General features: G+C 47.2%; 1 protein-coding gene across 5 annotated transcripts in view; it reads left to right on the forward strand.

Annotated features, from left to right (window-relative positions):
- Window positions 1-25373, forward strand: part of Cradd (CASP2 and RIPK1 domain containing adaptor with death domain) — a 186112-nt gene extending 160739 nt beyond the window's left edge. For all 5 annotated transcript variants that reach the window (XM_037196803.1, XM_028855706.2, XM_028855707.2 and 2 more), the window contains one exon: window positions 24621-25373. In XM_037196803.1, the coding sequence (XP_037052698.1) occupies window positions 24621-24922 (302 nt within the window). In that variant the 3' untranslated portion in view covers window positions 24923-25373. The remainder of the gene's footprint in view (window positions 1-24620) is intronic.
- Window positions 25374-25731: the final 358 nt, after the last annotated feature.

Consider the following 25731-nt stretch of genomic DNA (forward strand, 5'->3'; position numbering starts at 1 on the left):
CTTGAAGTGCTAGGGCCGGCCAACTGGTTAGACTACTGTTAGAAATTCGAGTCTTTAGATGCGAGGAGGCCATGACAAAGGGAACCTAGGACAAAATGTTAGCCTCCCTTCAGTCCGTCGTCCCTCCTGATTCTACACCAAAGGTTGCCGGAGGCCACCATTATCTGACTTTGGGTAGGCTCTCTTATTAGGCCAGCTTTGTGTTGATGCGTTTTGTGGGTGGGAGGTGGGAAAGAAGATTAGCAGTGGGGAGCGTGGAGGAAGCTGTTAGAAGGGAGAGTATGCAGGGGCCGGGGCAGGGACCGGGAGCCACCCCGCTGACAGCAGAAGAGCGTTCCCAGGCATCTGTCAGGGAGGACCTCTCCCAGCCTCTGGGGAACCGAACAGAAGATGAGAGCGAGCGGATGCAGAGGGGGAGCTCTGCAGCAGAGTACCCCCAAATGCAGCGAGACCCAAAAAGCCACGTGAGAGGCGGCCTGACTTCTGGGCAGCCTCACGGTCACACGAGGTCAGTCAGGTCACCGGGCACGGCCACGTAAGGTGCCTTCCAGATCCGATGCTGTGATCTCGAGACGGTGCTGGCAGAGATCTCCCACGAGAAGGAACAATTAGCCAATTCATTATGTTGACATTTCTGGCCACCACAAGGCCAGTCTTTTACAAAATAAGGCCTTTTCCCTTAATTGGGGTTGTGACAGATTAAAAAGCATGTTCCCGGGTGACTCATGGGTGTCCACGTGGCCAGGCCTATTATTCCCACTTGGCCTGCCCGGTCTGTGTGAGAGGGCTCGCTCTGTGTGCCACTCTTGGCATCCCCGTAAAGGATTCAGAAGGAATGAACATGGGGTCGTCCACTTCCTGTTCTTCATCCAGAAGAGAGGACTCATTCACATACACAGACCAAGAGCCAGCAAACTGTGGTGGTTCAAGAGCAGGGAAAATAAAATGGATCGGGAGTGGGGGTGAGGGTGGAGGTGGGGGAAGGGGTCATCTAAAAACCAGTTCATGTGAGGAAAGCCCTAACGGGAAGTCTAGAAACCAGTTCAAATGAGGAGCAGGTATATGCAATATGAAAGAGGGAGACCGAACAGAGCTGCAGACATTAGAGCATCACCTGAGACGCTCGGAGAGGCAGCAGAACGCAGTGTGTGACATTTCAAAGCCTGACCAAGAAGCCCGGTTGTCTGGGTTCAACTTCAGCTTAGTCCACTTCAGGCAGTTGTGACCTTGGCGAGTTCCTGAGCACCACCGTGCTTCCGTTTCCTGCTAAGCAGAGTGACGATAACGTGGCGTCCATCTTTAGGGCTGCTGTGGCGTCCATCTTTAGGGCTGTTAGGAGAACTGAGCGGTGACGGTTAGCGTGTAACTGCCGGCTTGGCACAGCCTCACATCACGTGGGGAAAGAGTCTCCATGAGGAATTGTCTTGATCAGGTTAGCCTGCGGGAATGTCTGCGGGGGGGGGGGGAGATATATCTCCATTGCATTTGTTAATGTGCAGAGACGCAGCCTGCTAGTTGGAAGCCTACTTGCCTCGTTCCAGACCCTAGACTGTGTGAGAGCAGAGGAAGCTAGCTGAGCACGAAGCACGCACAGCTCTGTCCCTCTGCCCGTGGCTGTGGCTCTGATGTGATGAGCTGCTGCTTCAAACCTCCACCAGTGTGACTAAGGGACGGGTTGCCATCCCCTGGGATGGAGAGCCGCAGTAGACCCTTCCTCAGTTCTCTTTGCCAGGACGCCTCATCACACAACAGAACTGAGACCAGGACAAGCAGGTGCGTACGCGACAGACAGAACACTGCCTAGCGGGGTGAGCACGGTGTGTTTGTCACTGTGTGTCGGAAGGTTACACCAGATAACCCGAGAGGAACAGTGCCGGAAAACCCACCCGACATACAGCTTAACTTCTCCTTGTAATTAGTTTCCCCCCAAAAAAGTACCTTGAGAAGTAATGAGCCAAGAAAATGATAGAATTGAATGAATTATTTTGTAGCCCAGACCCGTGTGGGGTCTGCCTTTCTAGTCACGTGGTCCGGATTTTGACTTTCGCATCCCCCGGGCATCTCCTACCTAACTATCCAAACATGTCTCTCAGTCTCCCGTCTACTGACCCCTCCTGAATGCAGCTTTCTCTGTGTTATTATTATATGTGTGTGTGTGTGTGTGTGTGTGTGTATGTGTGTGTGTGTGTGTGTGTTTTGGGGTACCACCCTTGAGCATGCGGAAAGTCAGAGGACAGTTCTGGGGGGGTGGTTCTCTCCTTCCACCATGGGAGGGATTGAACTCAGATCATCTAACTTGCTCACGTGGCGTCTTTGCCTGCTGAAGCCATCTCCCTGGCTTCTGCATTTCGATTCCAGCAGTGACAGTCGCAGTCACCCAGTCATTCACGCCAGAACTTGGCAGCCTGCTGTCTTGGATGACACCTCTTGTATTGGCCCATCCTTAACCCATGGCAGGATACCCATTCCCTTTCTGTATTCTCACAGTCCATCTACTTTTCTCCACAGCCCCTGCCTCCATCTTGGGTCAAGGGCCTTGGTCATTTTCCCCCCTCCAGTGACTTTCCAACTCTCCCTCTGGTTCTACGCCTGCCTGTCTCAAGGCCAGACAACCCACAAAGAACCATGGAGTAGGAAAACTCTCCCACCCGCTCTGAGTTTTGGCAACCCCGGGTCATAGTGCACCCCACACTGTCTGTGCACGGGCCTCCTCATGCTCTGCTCAGCCGACTTGCATGGACCCCTCTTTCCAGCACATTCTCCTAGCTACAGTTAGAATCGTTTTGCTAGCTAGAAACTGGGCCGCACGGCTTTTGTTCCGGCCTCACCCGCATCCCCAATCTTTCAAGGTTTCCTGTGCCCTTGGGCTCCAAAGCAAACCCCAGCCTCATCCCGTCGGCCGTCCTGTTCTGTGTCATTTTTGGCTTCATTATCAAATAGACATTAATCAGGGCAGCAGTTTTGCTGTAAAAACATGCTCTGGGGCAGATCACAGAATGTAAGCTCTTAAAGAAAGCTTAGAGACCTGGCCTAGTGCCGAGGCCACAGATTGAACCCTTAGGGCCGCAGCCAGCCTACACACACATTTTGCTTGGCTTATACAGCATTCTTAAATGTCTTTCTTTTTTTAATTCATTGACACTATGTAAAACTAGGAGATTTTAGCCAAGGATGGGGGTGCATGCCCGTTATCTTGGCACTTGGGAGGTGGAGGCAGGAAGATAAAGTCTTCATGACCAGTTTTAGTAGAGAGGAAGTTCAAAGCCAGCCTGGGTTATGTGAAACCCTGTCTCAAAAACAAAACAAAACAAAACAAAAACCAAAAAAACAAAAATCCAAACCAAAACAAAAAAAAACAAACAAAACAAAACCCAGAGAGATTTTACCTAAAATCTGTGGCTTTCTTCTCAAAGATGTGATGTGGAGACATTGGCTGCCTTTTCCAGAGCTACAGTTAACGCCTCCTGAGCAGCACTGACCCCTAATTGGGGCGTGTCCTCGTGGGTCTCCTCAGCACCTGTGGGTCCGTGTTTATACTTATTTATAGTCTCTGTCACACCCTTGGAGAGATTTGCACCCACAGTCTGGAACTGGTTCAGTCCTTTCATTTTACAGATGTAGAAGGTGAGTCCGTAAGGTGTCACACCAGTCTCTAGACCATGGGACTGGCTCATGAGCCATCACGTGGCTTCTGATCTCTGTATTGGACACACTACACAGCTTGGTTTGATAGTCTCCCTGCTTGTCTGCTGGGTAATGTTCCCTCAGTTGTTCTTGATAGTATTTGTAGCCACGTGGAAGCTGGAACATCTGGAAGGGGAAGATGTTCTAAGAATGCCCTTACTTTGTAGGAGACTGTAGCCCAAATGTGAAGGAAACTATAGCCCGAATAAGCAAGAAGAAGAAACGGGAGAATTTAACATGACGGGGAAGGTAAATATGGCTCCCAGCCTCGTCCTTTGTTGTAGGATGACAGCAGGGAGAAAGCTGGGTTGCTCTCTTCTTGTTGACCTGCACATGAATATAGAGAGCTATGAGTCAGTGTCAGAAGGTGAATTGTTGGCATCTGTGCCCTATACCATATTGTCACTTTGATACAATTACTGTGGACAGTGTTGTTGCTAAGAAAAAGGAAAACGTAAAATTTTCCTCAATGGGCAGTGACCTTGGCCAGTCAAAAGGAGCCAGAGTAACCTGTGCCTCAGAGCCTTAACTCATATGAAAAACTTCCTCCTGGGGTCCTTTAGTGAAGGAGATGACATTCATCCTTGGGGAAATTAGCCTCAACAACCACCAGAAGCTTCTAGCTCCTGGATCCTCTTGTATCCCATTGAATCGTTGCTATGAAGTTGGAAGTCAGATGTATGAATTCATTTCCTGATGCTGTGATAAAACACTCTGACCAAAAGCAATTTTAGGAAGACGATTTATTTTGGTTTGCAGTTCCAGAGGGATGGCGTCCATCATGGCAGGGAGGGCATAGCGTGGTATGGCAGCAGAAACAGGAAGCTGGTTGATCACATCCTTATACACACACAGGAAGTAGAGAGTGAGAAAAAAAAGTGGGGTGTACCCTCAGAGCCCTTCCCCAGTGACACACTTCCTCCAGCAAGACTCTCCCTCCTAAAGGTTCCATAACCTCCCCAAACAGTATCTGCGGCTGGGGCCAACTTCGTGTGCCTGTGTAGGATAGTTCTCATTCAAACCACCACACAAGGCTACCCCTTGTCATGAGTGATTCTAGACAGTCCTCCTGGCAAGCTTCTGTGTAAGCTGCAGAGAGGCAAGGCATTTATGAAGGGTAAGTAGAGATGGGACGAGTTCTCAGAGAAACAGTGGGTGGGCACATGGCATGTATTCACCTCCTGGGTCTGTTTCTGTTGGGCCGTTCTCTTTTGTCTTGGCCGTTGGAATCCTGCAATGCCTTGTGATGCTTAGTGGCACTTTAAGCATTAAGGTGGTGTATGTTGGTAGTCAGTCCTTGCACAGGGGAGGTGCAGGTAGGCACACTCTTGGGGTTCACGGGCTACCCTGCCTAAGCTAATTGGTAAGTTCCAGGCTAACGAGAGACCCTGTCTCAAAAACAAGGTAGACAGAACCTGAGGAAGAACTCATGGAGTTGTCCTATGGCTTACACACACACACACACACGCACACGCACACGCACACACCACATATACACACACACATACACATATACACACACACATGCACAACACACACACACATACACACATACACACACACACACACAGGTGCACAGGCACACATGCATGCGTGCATATGGGGCAGGCAGGGAGGGAGAGGAGAGAGAAAAGAAGGAGAGAAATATGCTGTCCAGGACATAACTGTAGAATCTTTCAAACTTCTGAGTCACGGCTTAGAAATGGAGATCAGATTTACGATGAGGGGATGTCATCTCCTACTAACAGCGGACTAATGAGTCTGGTGATTTATGCTACAAAAGGGACTCGAGCATGAATAGGCTCACACTGTTGCTGTTTGTTTCTAGAATCCCAGGGAATTTTTTTTTATCTCTTTTCCCCCTTTAAAAAGCGTACCCGAAAAGTGAGCGATACTAACTCACACCACCCGCTTCCACTCCTTACCCTCAGACAGACAACAATAACTTTTTAATTGCTTCTGCTAATGCATTGAATTGGGTGGATCAGTGAAGATAGGAAGCACGTTTTTCTTCTTATTTTTTTAAGAATTCTCTGCCACTGAATTCTTTCAGCCAAAGAAAGTTGGCTCCTGCTAATCCTTCTTCACTTCAGGCTTTGTTTGTTTGGTGTGTGATTCCATCGCTGCTCTGGGCTCTGCCTATCTTTTTAGGAGTGAGGTCCCTTTCCTTGCTAGGCTGTGGTTCATGCAGAGGTGGCCATAATGATGGAACTAAGAGGAGGTGGGGCGGGCGGTAGGAAGTAGGGAATGATCTGGAGCACCGGGGAGAGGAAGGAAGGGCTTTCGGTAGAGACTTGACTCTAAGAGCCACATTGGAAAAAGCCAGCAGCGGCGTCGGCATCTGGGCCCTTGTCAAACACCAGAATGTCCACAGTCAGAGCAGCTTGGGAGCAACTCTGACCCAGCGGAACCGCCGAGCTCTGGAGGACACCGTGACCCAAGCTAACGTAATCATGGACGAGATGGCATTTCCCCACTGAGTGGAAGCTTGTTTTTTACCGTGTTCCAAAACCCTGGCTCCGGTCAACTGCATGCTTGGGTTGTATTTGTGATACTCTGCATGTCTGTTTGCTGGCACTCTCCTTGGAGTCCACGGTAGCGTCCACTCACCTCCCTCCCGGTTGCCCGCACTTCACCTGCAGGCTGCAGTTGGGACACAGCCCCTTCACATGGTCAGTGTTGTAGTACACTCTCAAATGCTCCCAGAAACTGGCCATGCAAAACGTGAAACCCAAAGCAGACGGGGCATATGTAGATGAGTCGTTGTTCTCCATCTCTATAATTTCCTAAGTTTGATAGCACTTCAATTTTCTAACCATAAAAGCGGCTTCTGTGCTCTTTGGGACAGCCACACAGAGATACTGCCAGGAAACTGGAAGAATATGACAAGGAATTTTCTGTTTCATTTCTTCCTCTTCCTCCTCCTCTTCCTCTAGCACTTTTCTGCTGAAGGAAGAAATTGAAAATATTACTTTGGCCCAGCCTTGAACCCCAGCACTCAAGAGGCAGAAGGCAGGGGGAATCTCTGAGTTCAAGGCCAGTTTGGTCTACAGAGTGTCCCGGGACAGCCAGAGAGGCTACACAGAGAAACCCTGCCTCAAAAGGGGGGAAAAAAGGAAGAAAGAAAATACGACTTTGAAGCTTTGTTTTTCAGAGTTTGTATTATTGATTTCTGTGGAACTGATCCTGCTCAATTCACAGTGGGGTTATGTCACGGTAAAGCTGCTCTGACCTGAAAATATCCTAAGTTGCAAATGTGATTTAACATACCTACCCCCTATTGAGCACCTGTGCTTAGTAGTAATGATCCTCACAGTTGAGGATCAGGTATCTCAGGGGTAAGGGTACCGTGGCCGGTAGCTAGCTGGCCAGGAGCTTCAGCCCGCTTTGCCACGGCCCAACATCTCAAGAGAGAAACATACCACAAATGCCTGGAAAAGATCCAAATTCTAAATTTTGAAATATACTTTCTACTGAATGGATCTCATTCTGCTGCGTCGTTATAAAGGGGAAACCTCAGGAGCCAGGGGCCATCCGTGTGGCGTTCACACTGAAGGATGAGTTGGATGATGTGATAGCTGAGTGCAGCCCCTGGTGAGTGGTCTTCCTAAAAGCTCTCATGCTAGAAATCGAGTATTCATTTACCCAAACTGAGGAGCCATTGGCTATGTCCACATCTTCTACAGTCCGGGGGATGCAACTGACCTGTAGAAGGTAGCCGATGCCACTGAACAAATGAAGCACGTTGGAAAGAAGTGAGTGAGCATTCCGGGTGTCTCTTTGGACCCACTCATCTTTTGGTCAATCACTGTTCGCATCGTCTCTCCGAGCAGATATTACCAGACACGTCTTCACCAAGGGCTTAAATCAATCCCGACAAATAAGTTTCTGCTGTCAGTTTTGTTTGTTAGAGTGTTTCTCCCCCTAAACTGTGTGGCAGGAGATGTTCCCTCTAGGATTCTATAGCTGTAGCATGGATTATTGAAGCAGGTAAGAATCATCTTCTCCCTTCAGGCGATATAGGATTCTTATCCGGAGGATTCAGAGGAGCCATCCAATAGGAAGGAGTGTGTGTGTATCTTCACCATTTGAGAATTGCACTCAAACTCGTTGAGATGACTTCTTGGTCATTCTTTTTTTTTTTTTTTTTTCCTCTTGAGATTTGTGGATGACATCCATATATCTCATCAGCATCTCAGCAGACTGTCTGGAAGAACCCAGACCTTCAGCCAGCCAGAGCTGGATTTAAATCAGTCTCGGGCACTTCCTAGTTAGTATTTGGGGCATGTCATTCAATGTCTCCTAATACTAACAGCTCCTTTTTGAGAGGCTGATGATACCTGTCTTGTGGCAGTGGTTCTGAGAGCACCAGGATTTCTTTGTCTCCCCTAGTCCTTGTTTTAAAGTGATACGAACAGAGAACACACTTGTAGGGGAGCCCTCGGGAACCAGAAAGGACTGTACTAGGAACTGTCCCTAAACTTGGAGCACAGCATCTGCTGTATCAAGTCACGCCGTCATGAAGGAAGTGACTTCATTTTGTTTCCTCCCCTTATCTAAACAGCAGCTAGAAGGGAGCTGTGGGGCTGGCTAGCCTAGGATAAGGGGTGACCAACTGGGTCGTGAAGACCTGTTTCACATGGCTCTTTCTCAACCCCTTCCTTATAGCTAGAGTTTTCCTGCCTTGCCCACAGTCAGGACAAATCTTTGTCACCCACCAGTCCCACAGCTGCTCAGACCCAACCAAGTAAACACAGAGACTTATATTGCTTTCAAACTGTATGGCCATGGCAGGCTTCTTGCTAACTGTTCTTATATCTTAAATTAATCCATTTCCACAAATCTATACCCTGCCACGAGACTCGTGGCTTACCAGCATCTTTTCATGCTGCTTGTCAGGGTGGCGGCTGACTGTGACTCCTTCTGCCTTCCTGTTCTTTTATATCTCCTCTCTGTTAGTCCTGCCTATACTTCCTGCCTAGCCACTGGCCAGTATTTTATTTATTGATCAATCAGAACAACTTGACATACAGACCATCCCCCAGCACAGCCAAATGCAGACCATCTCAGACACCTGCACTCAGGCCCATGGTCCTAATCATCCTCTATGTGGACCTGCTGGGTAAAGCCACGAGGAACCCAAGAACGGGCTCCCACGGGACATACAGAACATCCCACAGCACGTCCTGGTAGTAGAAAAAGCCGCAGTACCAGACAGACCCTTTGACACAAGATGCCAGGGACCCCGACCCCAGAGCGGGAGCCGTATCGGCTACATGTTCCCTCTGCTTCCTCCATCCACCTCCTTCATGGTTTTGGTTGTTCCAAGCATGACAAGAGCTACCCTAGCCCTGACAAGCAGTTACAGGGCTCTTTGATTTTGTGTTCTGCCTGCAAGATGCCTGAGTAAGACAACAGTGTCTTCAGCAGAATCGGAAGAACTTACTAGCATGCGGACACCTGCCTCCATGAGGAATTTCAGCCACGTTCTTTGTACCAGAGGCCCATCTGTCGCTCACGTTGTTAATTCAGACCATCGTCTTTCTTAAGCCAAGGCTGAGGCAACAGTCAGTTTTGTGGAAAGATCTCTTTAATAAGAAATGAATAAAACTATCAATACTAAATAAAGTAGACCACTGTGAAACTTGGGTCAAATCCCACTGGGAAGGGTACGTACAATGAACTGCATTATGTAACAAGCCGCCTTTAATAATAGCTGCCATGACTCTCTGTTGTTCTAAGGGAAAGTGGCCAAGGCTGAAGCCAGAGCACATGATATGATTTGAAAGCGCTGCAGCCTCTGGAAATGTTCCTGTGAGAGATGTCCGGAATCAGGGTTCACTGTGATTTATGCTTGTTCTAAATGTTTAATACTTTGGACATTTTCGAAGCTATACCCGCTGCTTCCAGAAGCCTCTGGGTATGTTTCTGCTGCTTTGGAAGATACTTTTCAAGTGGAATGTTTTAGAACTATGCTGGGGAGGGGTGTGGAGGAAGGTCCTGCAGTACCTGATTGTGAGTGATCCCCGTGGGTGAAAGGGATGAGACTGTAAGGCAGGACCCACGACCTTTCCCCAGCTGCTTCGAGGACCCAACATCGGATCCACTGGAGACAATGATTCCAAAGTGGCGGCTCCTTCTGTCAGCCAGCAAGCTGGGCCAGAGGCTCCCCAGACCTCCACGCCCTCGCTATCAGGTGTGGCTGGCAGGCAGGATGGAGGTTAAGCCAGGGCCAACTCCCATTTCTCCAAATCAGAAACAGAAGGGCGGTGGAAGCCTGGTCGGCACAATCCCCAAAAATAACAGTGATGAAGCACCGTGGGAGAGTCTTGAGAAGGAAGCCCCAGCAGTGATATGGGGTGGGGGTGGGGTAGAAGGAAATGGTGACATTCTGGTGCTTTAAAGGGAACAAAGTCAGCTTCTTTGAAGTGTAATTGGCATGAAGTAAACCGCCAAGTGTGATAAGCTATGCGGGATATGGTGGCCCCTACCTAGAATTCAGCACAGAAGGAGCCAGAGTTCAGGGTCCACCCCAGCTACAAAGCAGGTGTGAGGCCAGCTGAGGCTGTGTGAGAGCCTGCCTCAAAAACAACAGGGGGACCGACAAGTTTTTGACGCATGTTTACACCACCTCCACAGTCAGGGTAATGGCATACGTCTGTCGTCTTGAAATCTCTTCTCATGGTCCTTTGTAATTCCTTTTTATCACCCTAAGCCCAGGAAAATATGCATCTGCTTTCTGTCGTTATTCATGAGTTTCATTTCCTAGGTTCACATAAATGGAGTCCTTTAGTCCCCCTGCCACCACCACCATCTTTCTCCCTTTTCTGGCTTCTTTCACTTAGCACAATTACTTTTAGACTCATTCAGGTTGACGTTTGTATAGCACTTCATTCATTTTATTAGACAGCAGAATTCCACTGTATACCTATGCCACACATTGTTCATTCCTTCACATGCTGAGAGAATTGCAAATCATGCGACAACTATTATAAAGGAAGCTGCTGAGAGCCCCTGTATGCATGTCATTGTGTGAACAGAGGTTACCTTTCTCTGCGGTAAATACCTACAAGTGCAGTTGGAAGAGCAAAGGCTCGGTATATATTTAACTTGTTTAAAAAACGGCTAGGCTGTTTTCAGAGTAACTTTCCCATCTGATGATCTCCTGGCAGCAGGTAAGAGTTCAGTTGCTCCATGACCCTGCCAACATTGCATAGAGTTCTCCTTAATTTCAACCATTTTTCCACACAACATGAAACAACACAATATGTTATCATTAACTAGACACAGTGCAGTGTGACAGGTGTGAGGGACCTATCCATCTTATATAGCCGAGACTGTGCCTGACAAAGTCATTCCATTCCCCATCCCCTGCTCCAGGCAAACATGACTCACCTCTGTGGCTGTGACCATATTGGGTCCTCTTGCAAGCATCATCTTGCAGTATTGTTCCCTCTTTGCCTAGTGGCCATATTCATCTGAGTTGAATGGTATTCAACTGTGGTTTTAATTTGCATTCCCCTAGTGACTGATGTACAGTCCCTTTTTGTATATCTATTTTCCACCCTGAATCATCTTCACGGAGTTATCTGGTCTAAACTTTTGTCCACTATTAAAATGGGGTGTTTTACACCATATACTTAGGACATATGACTCCAGCTGGATCTAACCTGAAAACCTCTTTCTCTCAGTCAATCGTTCATGGGTCCAGAAAATATTATACAAGCTTCCACAGAAGGGGAACAATTGAACGGTTCCACTGAGCTCCAGCACATTTGGACCATTCCAATGACCAGGACGGTGAGCTGTGCATGAAGGGTGCAAGCGTGGCGCTCACATGCCGGTGGCAAGGTGCAAGCGTGGCGCTCTCATGCCGGTGGCAAGCAACAAGTGTCCAATCAGACTCAAGGCCCGCTCAGCAGGAGGGGAATCATGGCTGGTACTGGAAACCTGCCCAAATTCTCAGGGCTGGTGAGGTCACGGATTGCTGTGGGATGGTCTGTAAGTCAAATGCAGACTGATTGGTCAATAAATAAAACACTGATTGGCCAGTGGCCAGGCAGGAAGTATAGGCGGGACTAACAGAGAGGAGAAATAAAAGAACAGGAAGGTGAAAGGAGACACTGCCAGCCACCGCCATGACAAGCACCATGTGAAGATGCCAGTAAGCCACGAGCCACATGGCAAGGTATAGATTTATGGAAATGGATTAATTTCCATAAATATAAGAACAGTTATCAAGAAGCCTGCCACGGCCATACAGTTTGTAAGCAATATAAGTCTCCGTGTTTGCTTGGTTGGGTCTGAGCGGCTGTGGGACTGGCGGGTAACAGAGATTTGTCCTGACTGTGGGCCAGGCAGGAAAACTCTAGCTACAATGGATCTTAGAAAGGAATCTACTGCTGTCACTCTGCTGAACCAACATACTCCCTCACTATATTCTAAATCTTATCTTATACCCACCGATAAATCTACCATTCCTCATCAGAGAAGCTTCCCTTTACAGCAAATGGAGGCCACCACAGAAAACCACAGATGGACACAATATAGGGATCAGCAGGTCGCGGGCAGCTCAGCAGATACATCTATATCATAGCTCCAGCATCATCTGTGCCTCAGGGAATGCCAAGGAGGAGGGATGGGGAGAGTCTAAGAGCCAGAATGCCAGGAGATCTCTGTGAAGCAGTCTCTCCTAGAAACAGCTGCCCAAACAAGACTGGATTGATGGCAGTATCAATAGATGTGCTGATGTGGGGGAGTGGAAAGGGTCCAGGATCCCGCCCCTACACAAAGAACTGCAGACAGCTAATGACTGCTGGGAGAGGGGAGGTAGCCTCTCCCAGGATGAGCCCCCTTACTGGTTGTCCAGTGCAAGAACGGTCCGCTCTGAAACCGTATACACACAAGTAACAAAAACGGGCTCCGCAGATTCTATTCATATGTATCTGTGCATGTGCACACACACATGTGTGTGTACCCAACAGAATCAAAGAGAAAGAGGCTATCAACTTGAGAGTGGGGAGATGTGGGAGGAGTTTAAGGGAGGGTGACCTTGAGGAACAGGAGGGAGGAAAAGGAGGGAGAAAATGATGTAATTGTGTTTCAATTAAAAAAGTAACAAAGTAGACAAACATTCAAACGGGGTTGTCTTTCTGTTAAGCTCTGAGAATTGTTAGAACATGTTGTAAGGATTATGTCCTTAATTAGGTCACTAGCCTTCTCTCTTTCCGCTCTCTCCTTCCATCTGTTCTCTCTCTCTCTCTCTCTCTCTCTCTCTCTCTCTCTCTCTCTCTCTCTCTCACTCTCACTCTCTCTCTTCTCTCTTTCTCTCTCTCTCTCTCTCCCTCTCCCTCTCCCCCCCCCTCTCCCTCTTTCCCTCTCTCTCCCAATAAAGCTCTAAAAAGGTAACCATGGCTTGTAATTCTTCCGATCGTGACTCTTCTCTTGGCCAGCCATGAGCATAACCAACATATGTTGTGTCTAAGTTGTTTGTGAGATGTGTGTACGGAAAGAGATGATTTGCAAAGAGTTTCTCCCAGTCTGTGGCTTGCCTGGTGTTGTCCTTTTGTTTCTCTGGTGCTTGGGACAGGCCCAGACCCTGAGTGCTGATGAGCTCTCGATTGGAAACAGTTGGGTTTTTCAGGAAGACGTGTCCATGGTAAGGAAACCCATTTTCATATCACCTGGCCTTGGAGACTAATCTAACTTTTGAAACATCTTCCACACTGTTGCTCCCAAGTTTACCCTGGAAGCCTTTATATGCAAGTGATGTTATTTGAGGCCAAAGGTTACAAGAAAAAAGACAATGTTGTAGTTCTTGCCATCGTCTCTTGTGCGTCGCCCTTGTTCCGTGTTATCCAGAGAGGAAGTGAAGGCAGCCGGGGCCTTTTCCCTAGCACAGCCCATGGATGCTGACGGCAGTGCTTTCTTGGGTCAGAATGGCCCTTTGAAGTTACTTTGTGTTATAGAGCTGGGGGGGGGGGGTTGAACAGAATGCTTGTGCGTGCTCCATACACACTGTACCACTGAGCCCAGAACCCAGAGGGGCTGCGTGGCGTTCTCTCTGAGTGGCGACTCCAGGCCGGCACTGGCACTGATGGCTTATGGGATTTCTGCCATTGTTTCCTGAAGGCAATGTGTGATTGCCCTTACTCTAGAGTAATTCCAGGCAAACCTCTGCCTGCTGTCAATTCCTAGGATACAAAATCAATTCTGTAGTTACTGAACCACAATTAAAATAGAACAGGGTAACATATTGCGAAGGTGGTGTCTTTGTTCTGTTAAACTTTTCTTTCAGTTTCTCACATATATCCACATGCTTCTAATACATCCGTGTCTTTCAAAATAAATTCTTGGTTAAAAATATAGAAAAGGTGGCAGTGCAGGCCTAAAATAAAAACCAAACACGCGAGAGCAAGTCAGTTCCATTAACACCTGTGTCTGGAATCAGGGAACGGGGACGATCAAAGTCTCAGGCACTGCCCCACATTAGCCAAACGGCACGCTTCCAAACCAGTGACAACCGCACGTTATTGGACAGAAGGTGAGCAAACCCCAAGTACCCTGACACATGTCACCTTGGGCAGAGGCAGGGGTCATACGCTGCAGTTAGCTGAAAGTCTCTCTTGTTCACAGCTCTGTCCTGTGCAGTATCTGGTAGTTAGCAGCTCCTACAAATATATTTTAAGAGTTTAGTTTAAAAATCAAACAAACAAGCCAGGCAGTGGTGGTGCACGCCTTTAATTCCAGCACTCGGGAGGCAGAGCCAGGCGGATCTCTGTGAGTTCGAGGCCAGCCTGGTCTACAGAGTGAGTTCCAGGAAAGGCGCAAAGCTACACAGAGAAACTCTGTCTCAAAACAAACAAACAAACAAACAAAAGCCTACCCTTCAAGATGGGGTAGAGCACTGCCTGTAACCCAGGATCCAGCAGGCTGAGGCAGGGAGATCTTGAGAGGAAAGATGGCCTGTGTTACATAAGACTCTGTCTCAGAAAGAAGAAAAGGGGCGGGGTACTGTCTGCTTTCTCCCTCTTGGGTTTGCTGGTAGGAGAGCCGGACATTTTGCTTTTCGGATTGATGCTCTGTCACAGGTGAAGGAGGTGACAGTGTGCCTGGCCTGCGTACCCCACCCACAACAGTCTTATTACCGAGTCACCCGCAGCTGAGCTCCATCGAAGAAAGGGGCTCTGATGCGTGGAGTTAATGGTGTCCCCAGCATTCCTCATGGTCTTTCCTTTAGGAGACTGGAGACCAATAGGGAAAATGTCAGCCCCCTGGAGTTGCTTCATAATTATGTTTATAATGAGGTTGTGGTCTTAAACCAACTCTCTAATCATCATTGCCCAGAACTCAGCAACAAAGATCTTATCCAGGGCTATGGGGCCAGCTCATTCTCTTTAGCTTGGGTATCGGTCTACAGGTTTGTATATTTCATCCGGAAGATTAAAATAAAGCCAAAGGAACTTTTAAAATTTGGAGAGTCGTCATTAATGTGAAATAACCTAACTTCTTTATTTTGAGAAAGGGAGCAACTCAGATCTGTGTGTCCAGATGGTGTTTCCACATACGGTATCTTTTTAAAAAATGTCTTCTGCAGATCTTCTGGGAAGGAGCCATCTGGACATTATGGAAGAGTTGAAGCAACCATTGCCTTCAGATCAGCCAGGAATGTGGACACGAGCATTTAAAATGTCTGTGGGTCACCTCTGCATTCTAGGGAAATGGCAGGCACTCCGGATCCTAGTCTCTCAGCAACTGCACTCTGTCTTGAAGTTTCAGATGTCATTTTAAAGAGCGTGTCTCTACAAGCCATGCAATTCTGACCCTGGGTCTGTGACTTAAAACATTAGAGACAGGTTCACACTGGTCTCTTGGGCTGTAGGCATTTTTATCTTTACGAGCCACTCTTCCCTAAAGTAATATAAAAATAAGCTCATGACAGTAAATATGAAGGTGATCATAGTGGTGCTATGTATTCAAATATTTTCACTCGCCTAATGTTCATTTTCTCCTCTAATTATGAAAGTTTAAAAACTTATTTTTTCTCATTCTCGCAAAAGTATTATGAGCCCTCAGGGCCGTCTGGTTGTGCCTAGTGGTAAGATGGCTCTGATTAAAAGTCATTTTTTTTTTCTTTTACAGTTTTTAGATTTTGCTTCTGTATTATAATGTCCACGTTTTTATAAAAGGAAAAACCAGTTCATTACCCCCAAAGAGCATCTCTGCTAACCCTGGAAGCAGCTCCACATATTATTCAGAATAAGAGCTTTTTTTTTTTTATTTTAATTTGGCAAAAACAACAACAACAACAAAAACCAGAAATGCGTGTCCTCTGCCTATCCAGTTCAGTCTGCCTGCCTGGCCTGAAGTGTCTGTAATTCTTGCCAAATGTCCAAGCCCAAATGCGACTCGGCATTTTCCTGTTTGCTACTTGGAACAATGTGTAGCGATCATGACCAGTTTCTCTATTTCACCCTCTTTCTAGAGAAATATAAAAATGTGTTTATCCTTCTCAGCACCCAGTGGTCTCAAGGCTGAATGCTAGAAGACTAGCTGTTATTTCTCATTCATTCAGCTTCTTATGACTTTACCATAAAAAATTCGGCATGTGCTTTAGAGGAATCCAAGCCGTATCTAAAAGTAAAACACAAAACAAAACCAAAAACAAACAAACAAACAAAAACCTCACAAAGTATCATCATCATCATCATCATCATCATCAAGGGAACATCTGTTTAAGCATGGAAATATGGATGGGTGAATATGGATGGATGGATGGATGGATGGATGGATGGATGGATGGATAGATAGATAGATGGAGAGAAAGGGGGTGCTTTCAATAGAGGAACAGTCAGGAGCTGTAGTTACAGACTATAGGAACTGTAGTTACAAACTGTGGGAGATGTAGTTACAGACTATAGGAGATAGTTATAGACAAGAGATGGCCTAGAAAAGTAGAATTATATGATACGTGCTGCTTTCAAAGTTTAAAAGTCATTATATTTAACTTTTTCAACTTGCCCAGTGTCTTAGTTAGTTACTATTGCCGCTATGAAACACTATGACCAGAAACAAGTTGGCGAGGAAAGGGTTTATTTGGCTTACACTTCCACGTCACTGTTCATCATCCGGGAAGTCAGAAGAGGAACTCAGACAGGGCAGGAACCTGGAGGCAGGGCTGATGCAGAGGCCATGCAGGGGTGCTGCTCACTGGCTTGCTCCTCATGGCTTGCTCAGCCTGCTTTCTTATAGAGCCCAGGACCACCAGCCCAGGGGTGACACCACCCACAATGGCCTGGGTCCTCCCCCATCAATCACTAACTAAGAAAATGCCCTACAGGCCTGCCTACAGCCCAACCTTATGGAGGCGTTTTCTCAGTTGAGGAGGTTCCCTCCTCTCAGATGACTTTAGCTTGTGTCAAGTTGACATAAAACCAGCCAGTACATCCTGGGAAAAAAAAAAAAAAAAAGACATTGAGAAAAATTCTGAATAAAATTTTTTTCAAAGTAATAAATGCTATCCATTTCTCCTTATAAAGCTAAGAGAGGGGTAAAGAACTTTCTGCGTGGGCTTTGTATTTTTTTTTTAGTTGTTTCTGTGGTAGAGCTAATGTTGCTCTTCATTTCTCTCCCTCTCTGGAGCACCCACAGACCTTTCTTTCTTGTTTTGCTTTTTTCTTTTTTGCTAAGTGCATGAATGTAGGACATTCAATAGCACTGTGTCTGTACAGAAGACAGTGTTGTAATTGAGGGTAGCATCCTTTGTATTCACTCCTTTATCCTGAATCAGCAAGCAGGACTGCTGTATGCCAAGCATCGCTCTGGGTACCTGGGTGCATCAGCGGGCAAATGGACAGAGCTCCCTGCGGGTGAGGCGTTGACGGTGTCGGGGACATTAAGCAGGGCCAGGGAGGGGGAAACAGCAGCATCGCATATGAGAGGTTAGGTCCTAGGTGGACAAAGGGATCGCCAAGTGAGTGGGAATTGAATTTGAGAGCGGTGCAGGGAGTATGGCTTGATGAAAAGTCATGCTTGACTGAAGATGTGTCCCACCGCGGGACAGCTACAGGAAAGCTGTGGTCCGAGGGCAGAGCTCAAGGAAGGATGAACAGCTGGAACTGTGTCAGGCAGATCCCTGTAGGCTGTGGAAGAAATGGCTTCCTGAGAACTTCTAAAGTGTTGTATACGGTTTTGGAAAAGAAAAAAAAAAGATTGTACCAAATAGTCTTCTGACTATCTTTCTTTTTCTTCAGAGGGTGTGTGGTCTTAACCAAACAGAAATAATTAGCTGAAATTCATTCTCAACAGCCTGCAGGTGTGCTCCTACATTAACAGACATGTAAAGGGATACAGTGCTAAATGATCAGTGGTTGATTTCATGAGAAATTCAAGAATCACGGGTCTGCAGAAACACAATCGAATCGCTTCTGAGAGATAGTACCACGTTACACCTAATGAAGCCTTGGGCACCATCTGATTTATCTTTTATAAATGAGCGGTCTGAGAAACACTCAGCGACTTAGCCCAAGCTACCTGGTTACCTGGTGGCAGGCTCAACTTTGAGGACTGTGCAGGGCTGCTGATCCCAGACCCAGAGCGCGTCCACCCTACCTCCTGCCCGGTTAATTCAGCAAGAACTCAATTATTGCTGACTGTCTTCTTGTTGACCTTTCCAAACGTGACAGTCAAATCCAATTTCCCATCACAGTAAGTAGGGTGTGTTGGTGTTTTTTTTAGCATGGCCTTCATCTTTGGAGTAGACTGTCATGTCGTCGTCCTGGAAATTGGCTTCAGGAAGATCAAAAGGCCAATTCCTCTGCCTCTCTAGGAACACACAGCAGTTTTTTTGTGATTGTCTGTCAGAATGAAGGTTTCTAATTGGTTTGCTTTTCAAGGTGCTTTTTTTTTTCTTCCTCTTTCAAAAGTCAGTTCCTCAGCCAAAAGGATGTTTCTGTAGTCTTTACACTCAAGGACGGAAGTTCACACAGGCCCTTAGAAATGACCACTAGGCTACCTTGCCAGCCAAAACATCCCCAACCCAGCCCACTCACCACAGATAACATCCCACATGGTCATCGCCAGGAGTGACAAGACAACTACTTGGCGATGTGGGTCTTCTTGGTCTGCCCTCCCCCCTCCGCTCTCTTCCTGCTCTACCCAAGCCTGTCCTGTCCTCCACACCCACCCACTTCTGTATGCTGTCCTCCATCTCTCCTCATTTCCATCCCCTCCCCCTCCCCGCCACAGATAATTATGTTGTCTGATACGTGTTCTTCTATTTATTTGTGCAGTTTTGTCAGTGGCACTTGGACATTATTTTTAATTTGCCTCCCTTCTGGATCTTTCTTCGGTGTTATGCCGTGTTCACCATCCTTTCTGGTGTACCTATGTGTACTTCCTCTTAATCTTCCCAGTGGTGAGCTGTTAGATCGCTTCCACGTCTTACATCCGACCACATTGCCCACGAGATTTATAACTGTGTGCATGACCCTGGTGAATATGTTTGAGAATACATATGGGGTGGGTATATATGCATTTTATATATAATATTATATGTGTATCTTCTAAACGAGATGGCCGTGTTACAAGATGTGTGTGTATTTACTGGTACAAATAATGAAACTTAACCTACAGACAGCTTTGTACATCACCCTACGGACGGGTTTAAGAATTCTTCTTGATATTTCGAGCTGAAACAGTATTCCAAAGTACACCCAGTTCCCCAGCACTGCCAGCTTGCTGTCTACACAAACCTGTAGTGCTGGGTTTCTCTGCACATAAAATGATTTATCATTGTGGTTTCCAGTTTTGTTTTGTTTGTTTTTTTTTTTTTTTTTTTTTTTTTTTTTTTTTTTTTTTTCGAACAGGTTTCTCTGTGTAGCTTTGTTTCTGACTCATTGTAGCCAGGCTGCCTCGAACTCACGGAGATCCCTGGCTCTGCCTCCCAAGTGCTGGGATTAAAGGCGTGCGCCACCACCGCCCGGCTGTTTGTTTTTTTTTTAATTCTGTGTTTTAGCACCTTTTCGTGTGCATGCTCCTGTGGCTCCCCTAATTTGAGCCACCTTTCTGGTGGAGGCTCCTCTCTCTCCAGGTGGTTTTCGGGAGTGCCTTGTGCATTCTAACGTATCCACATCAGCCTTGAACCGTTGCTCTGGCCCTCATATTTCCATTATTAAAGGGAATACATTTAAACATTCTCATCAAAGAAAATGTTTACTGAAATACTTTTCAGGTTTTATCAAGTCAAGAAATGTGCTTAAATTCAGGATTTATATAGAATTAATCCTTAAAATTATAGGCAGGAAACAGTCTTTGAAATTACAGACGGGTATCTTCACATTATTGAGATAATGGCTTTTCTCTTTAGTCCATTGATGTGTTGAAATACTTAAGAGTCCGATGCTGAAAATTATTGTAAACATAGAATAAGTTCCACTTTTTCATAACATATTATTTTAAACCAGTAGCAATGCTCCATAGCCACAGTGAGTTTGGGTGACTGGTATATTGTCAGACTCTCCAGTGTGTGTGTGTGTGTGTATTTTCTTGTAGGGTATCATGTAGCCGAGGCAGGCCACAAAAAAAGTGTGTAGCCGAAGATGACTTTGAACTCCCGAGTCCCCCGCCCCTGCCTTCCAGGTGCTGGGATTATAGGCATGTACTACCACACCCAGCCCATCAGACTCTCTCTTGCTCCTGGTTAGGGGCTAAAAATGGTAGGGGTGGGCGTAGAAGTGGAAGACATAGCTCTGTGTGTAAGGGGCATGGATGGCAGCCACCTCATATAAAACACAGGAAGTGATGTGTGGTTCTACACCAACAGGAGTTACAGAGAGGCTTGAGCTTGGAGTCTGGGACAGCCGCTCTTAGGTGTGAGTGAGAGAAAAGAGGCCTGAAGAAGGAAGACACTGTTTATGTCCACTCCGGAGACCACAGAGATGGGGGGGATGAAGGGCTGAGAGATAAGGAAGAGGGCCGTATGGGAAGGGGCTGCCTCATCCTTGACTGTGTCGTGGTAGGTGGGTTTGCATGTGTATGGTGCTCATCTTGAAATAGGTGAGTTTTAGCTTCACCGAAAATGAAATTTTAAAGCCGGTGTTCAAAACTAGCCTGGTCTACAGAGTGAGTTCCAGGACAGCCAGGACTACACAGAGAAACCCAGTCTCAGAAAGAGAGAGGGAGGAAAGAGAGAGACAGAGGGACAGAGAGAGAGAGACAGAGATAGACAGAGAGACAGAGAGAGACAGAGACGAGAGATTTTAAAACTACAGGAAAGATCGAGGATCTGTATAAAGGCAGACCATTTATCCATGTAAGCAGCTGGATTCTCATCTAGAGTCTTAAATACTAGAGCAGGCATTCTTCAGCACGGTCTGGTGGTTCATAACCATGGCCAATCTCATCATCCCAGGACAGAGGACCTCGTGTGCTGTGGTGGGGTGAGGTGTGTTCCTAACCATTAGGAAGACACAGGGTGAAGCCGGCAGGGCCCCTGAGGTGCTGTGGAAGGCCTGAGGCAGCACACGGCTGGGTACTCTTGTGACAGACCTGGCCTTCCAGCGCTGGTCTCTGGGTCCCACGGGTGCAGTTTTGCTGTGTGTGTGTGTGTGTGTGTGTGTGTGTGTGTGTCTCCCGCACTACTCACTGGACCTTCTCCTTACGTTTACTTCGTCTTTTTAATTGACCTTGTCTGTTCTGTTTCCATGTCATCATTCTGTATTTGCTTTCGAAATTCACTTCCCTTTGAAATTTTTTAATTCAAAATTTAAAAGGACCTACATTAATCCTTGAAATCTGGGGTTCAAAATGCCATTTAGAATTTCTCCACCATATCCAAATAGATGTGATCACTGACATACAAAACATCGGTATGAGTGTGACCCAAGACCATCCCGCACACTACACAGCGGCCAGCTAGTCACAGTGGATGAATGTATACCTTCCCCTGATCTCGTGCATTTTATCCTCAGGAGTTGACTCTAAACCTTAGGAGTCTCATTTTTTTAGTAACTTCAGATTGAGCAGGAGTCACAAACTTAAAAACCTAGGGAAGAAACCTTTTCTGCTAGAAGTCAGATGGTATCAAAGCTGTGCACACTGGGGTGGGGGGCAGAAAGAGGAAGGAGAGAGAGAAGGTATCTGGATAGAAGGTGGGATTTGCTTGGGGGAGGTAGTATGTATATGTCAGTCATCTTTGCCCCGGCCTGTGTTCACAGATTTCTGCCATCTCAATTATGTGGCACTATTTATAGGGCATATGACCATGAACATATAGAAGAATCGGAGCACAGCCTGTTCATGGTGCCAGACAATTGGCTCACAGCGTCTGTTGCGTTCTGAGTTGGCCCGGAGATAGAAGGATGCCAGAGTGTAGCATTAGACACTGATGGTCCTCCCCCAAACTCAATCAACTGAAGGGAAAATCAGTCAAACCCCAAAATAAGCCTTGACTCCAAATCACCAGCAGCAGATGAAGTAACAAATGGACAAAATTTTGAAAAGTGTCAGGCAGGGAAAGGTCTCTAGACATCTTTCATCTTGCATATCGCAAACTCCATACCCACTAAACATCAACCCCCTCTCTCCCTCCTGTCCCCAGATGCCACTCTTCTTTCTGCCTCTGTGGTCATGTGCCTACCTTAGGTACTTCCTGTGACTGGAACCACACAGGGTTTGCCTTTTGCAGAGAGGCTGTGTTCAGTATTTCATTTCTTTTGAATGTCATACACAAAACGTTGGGTAACCAAGTTGCTATCAGAATTCTCCAAAGCAACATTCCCAAGTACAAAATAGGAGTGAAGTCTGTAAACTTGTAAATATGCAAGGGGAATAAAACTATTTCTATAACATAAAGGTATGTTCATAGTTCAAAATAATAGGATGTTAAATAGCATAAAATAGTGTATCATTGGTTCTCTAAAGATGCAGACATTGTTCTAATGAGGCAATAGGCAATCTTGACCTCAGAGAACTCCAAGACCACAGTGACTATGAACGTGTCTTGTAAGAAATCACTTGTGTTGAAACTGGCCAGTTGTCACAGATCAAAACGACAGACACAGGAACAGAAGGGTCACAGTTGAAAAACCAGTCACAACACAATAGCAGAGGCACTGTTGGGCACGGGGGACATTGTCCTGTTGCCGTTCCTTAGGGTGGGCATGGGATGTAGAGTCACTTCAGAAGCAGGAAAATATTACACCTGACAGAAGTGACTGATGCCACAAAGATCAAGCAGTGTGAGCTAGAGGGGGAGGGGGGGGGGAGGGGGGGCAGGAGGGGGGCAGGAGGGGAGGGGGCAGAGGGGCAGGAGGGAGGGGCACAGTGTGGGTTTAGTTTGTTGCAGTGAGGTTTCAGTAAAACACGAAGTGTTTTTAATCTTTTTCTTTGGTATTATGTTAAGGATTTAACTGTGGGTTGCAGGGACATTTAGGTCGACTTCTTTTCCCCCTGCTATCTTCAGACAAAAGCAGGTGGTAGAGGAAAGCTCTTCTGCTGCTCCTTTGAATGTCACTGCGATCTAGCCATCCTCTTGGCGCGGCGCTGTACATAAGGAGGGGTCCAGGTGGGATAGTGGATGACTTGATTTCTTCTTTCGTACTTTTCTGGGTGTTGAATTTTTTTAATGAATTTTTTTAATGATTTTATATTTTTATAAAATCTACAAAATCATTGTTGTTGATCTATTGAACATCAGTATCCTCTTCATTATTCAAATTGTCTCGTAGTCCATTTTTAATCGCCGAGCTGATGAATTCTGAAAGGGTCTTCGTAACTCAGCCCTGGAGTTTTGGCAGTTCAAAACTGTCCGGGAGTCAGAGACCCGGGCTGTGGGACCCACTGCTCTTCTAGCAGGATCGTTTGCCCCTTTTCATTGAGCTGGGAAACGAAGCAGGGGCTGGTGACTGTGACGTGCACTAAGATGCAATGGAGCTGGCCAGCACGTATCCTACAGTTACCATGGCACAGATGTCTGAACCTAACCAGCAGCCCGTGCCGCCATCTTGGATGCTTGGAGTCCCTCTCAGACTCTGCTCTTGGCTGCCATCCGCTGCCTCATGGCCTCATGTGGCGCCCTTAGGAGGGGTTGACACCCACTTGGCCCAGCTTCCTCCTGTTCGGGCGGGGGTCAGCGTTAGCCTCTCTGCTCCGTGGCTCGCACCAGCTTGCACACCCCTTCTGTAGAGCCCGTGAAACGTCTGTGGCTGTGCTTTGCACATTCACACCACTGCTGTCACACTTCTTCAGAGGCAGACTCGGGTGGATTGGAGTCCTGTGCAGGAAGTGCAAGGTCAGGCCATTCAAAGCACCCACTCTGTGGTCCTCTAGTGGACTTGACTGGGACGGTGAGTCCACCCAAATGGCCTCTGCTCTCCTCTCCCATCAGCTCTTGCCTCTATGGCTTGTTTATCCCGGGGAGGGCACTCTGGATTCCCGCCTCCTTTCTCCTGGTACAGGAGGGAGGAACTATTGGCCTTGACCTCCCCCTCCAAGCTGGAGCCCCTCCTTCAAGGGGAGTAGCACTCACAGCTTGGAGCAGCGCACCTCTGGCCCCCCAGGCTGATACCAAGGGAAGTGGCCTTCAGCCAGACCTCCTGATGTGGCTTCTGACAAGGAATGGGAATCAAAAAAAAAAAAAAAATAGAAGCTTGAGACAAAACTGTGTGTCCATGGGCATGATCCGTGTTTGTCTGTATACACAAGGAGGAGGAAATAAGTGAGCATCTGTGGGTTTCTCTGCTCTGCGGCTTTTCTCAGATCATCTGCAGTGAACACTTTCAGAGAGGCTAAATGGCACTCTGTGCAACCCACTGATCCAAATAATACAAGAAGACCGGGTGTAGTTGCTTATCTGCTCCCCCCACCCCCCGTGTCTCACATCTTCCCATCTGAGGTTCTTGCTTGTCTCATTCCCCTTCCTGTCCTTTCCTCCTCAGGTGACTGGACGGCTGGAATCCCTTCCCACGTCCTCAACAGCTCCCCATCAGACCGGCAGATCAACCAGCTGGCCCAGAAGCTTGGCCCCGAGTGGGAGCCCATGGTGCTGTCCCTGGGGCTGTCCCAGACCGACATCTACCGCTGCAAGGCCAACCACCCCCACAACGTGCAGTCCCAGGTGGTGGAGGCATTCGTCCGCTGGCGCCAGCGCTACGGGAAGCAGGCCACCTTCCTGAATTTGCACAAGAGCCTCCAGGCCGTGGAGGCAGATCCCTCACTGCTCCAGCACATGCTGGAGTGATCCTAACCCCCTACCCCACCTCACCCCCACCCCCACCCCTGCGTGCGCCACTTGCTGGGGTGTGGGTCCCCAAGTCACACAGGCTGAACCGGACTTTCACTCGGCAAGTGGCTTTGTTCTGGGTGGGTTTTTTTTTTTTTTTTTTTTTTTTTCTTTTCTTTTCAGTGAGCCTTAGCTGGAAGGGGAACACCTGGATTCGACTGGCTCAATAATCCAACAGCTTTAATTGCTTGGAGATTGCATTGTTGTAACTGCAGTTTTGAACTCCGTGGTTGCCTTTTAACAGAGGTCCAGAAGAAAACAAACCAAAAAAAAAAAAAAAAAAAAAATGCGACCACATTGCATGCAGGTGTCCTGCGTACAAAGCATCTACTCTTCCGTTGCCTGGAAACTGGACTGTGGACTTAGCCCTTCAGAATGATGATGATAATAAAAAGTGAATTGTGTTGTAGAATGCGCCTCATTCATGAGAAAGTCTACTCTGCCCGTGCTTCTCTTGCATAGATTGAGGGTGTAAAATCGTGGGAGTGGAATAAGTTTGATAGCACCTGTGAAGTAGTGGGGATAAGTAGCTCAGACAGGATGTATGGATTAAGCATGGGTCACCCAAGCTCCCTGCAGAGGCCAGGGAGAGAACTGCAGCTCTTCGCCTTAACGATTGCATAAGAAATCTCTGTCCATTTATTAAAGGTAATTGGATCTGAGACAAAGGGGGCTCATGTCTCCCTTGATGCCTGAATGGCTGAAGGTGTTGTGTTCCCAAGGCAGGTCATGGGTTGTCCAGCCTTTCATTGAGAACACAGTGTTAG

Source organism: Peromyscus leucopus, chromosome 18 (genome assembly GCF_004664715.2).
Source record: "Peromyscus leucopus breed LL Stock chromosome 18, UCI_PerLeu_2.1, whole genome shotgun sequence".
Classification (NCBI taxonomy): Eukaryota; Metazoa; Chordata; class Mammalia; order Rodentia; family Cricetidae; genus Peromyscus; species Peromyscus leucopus.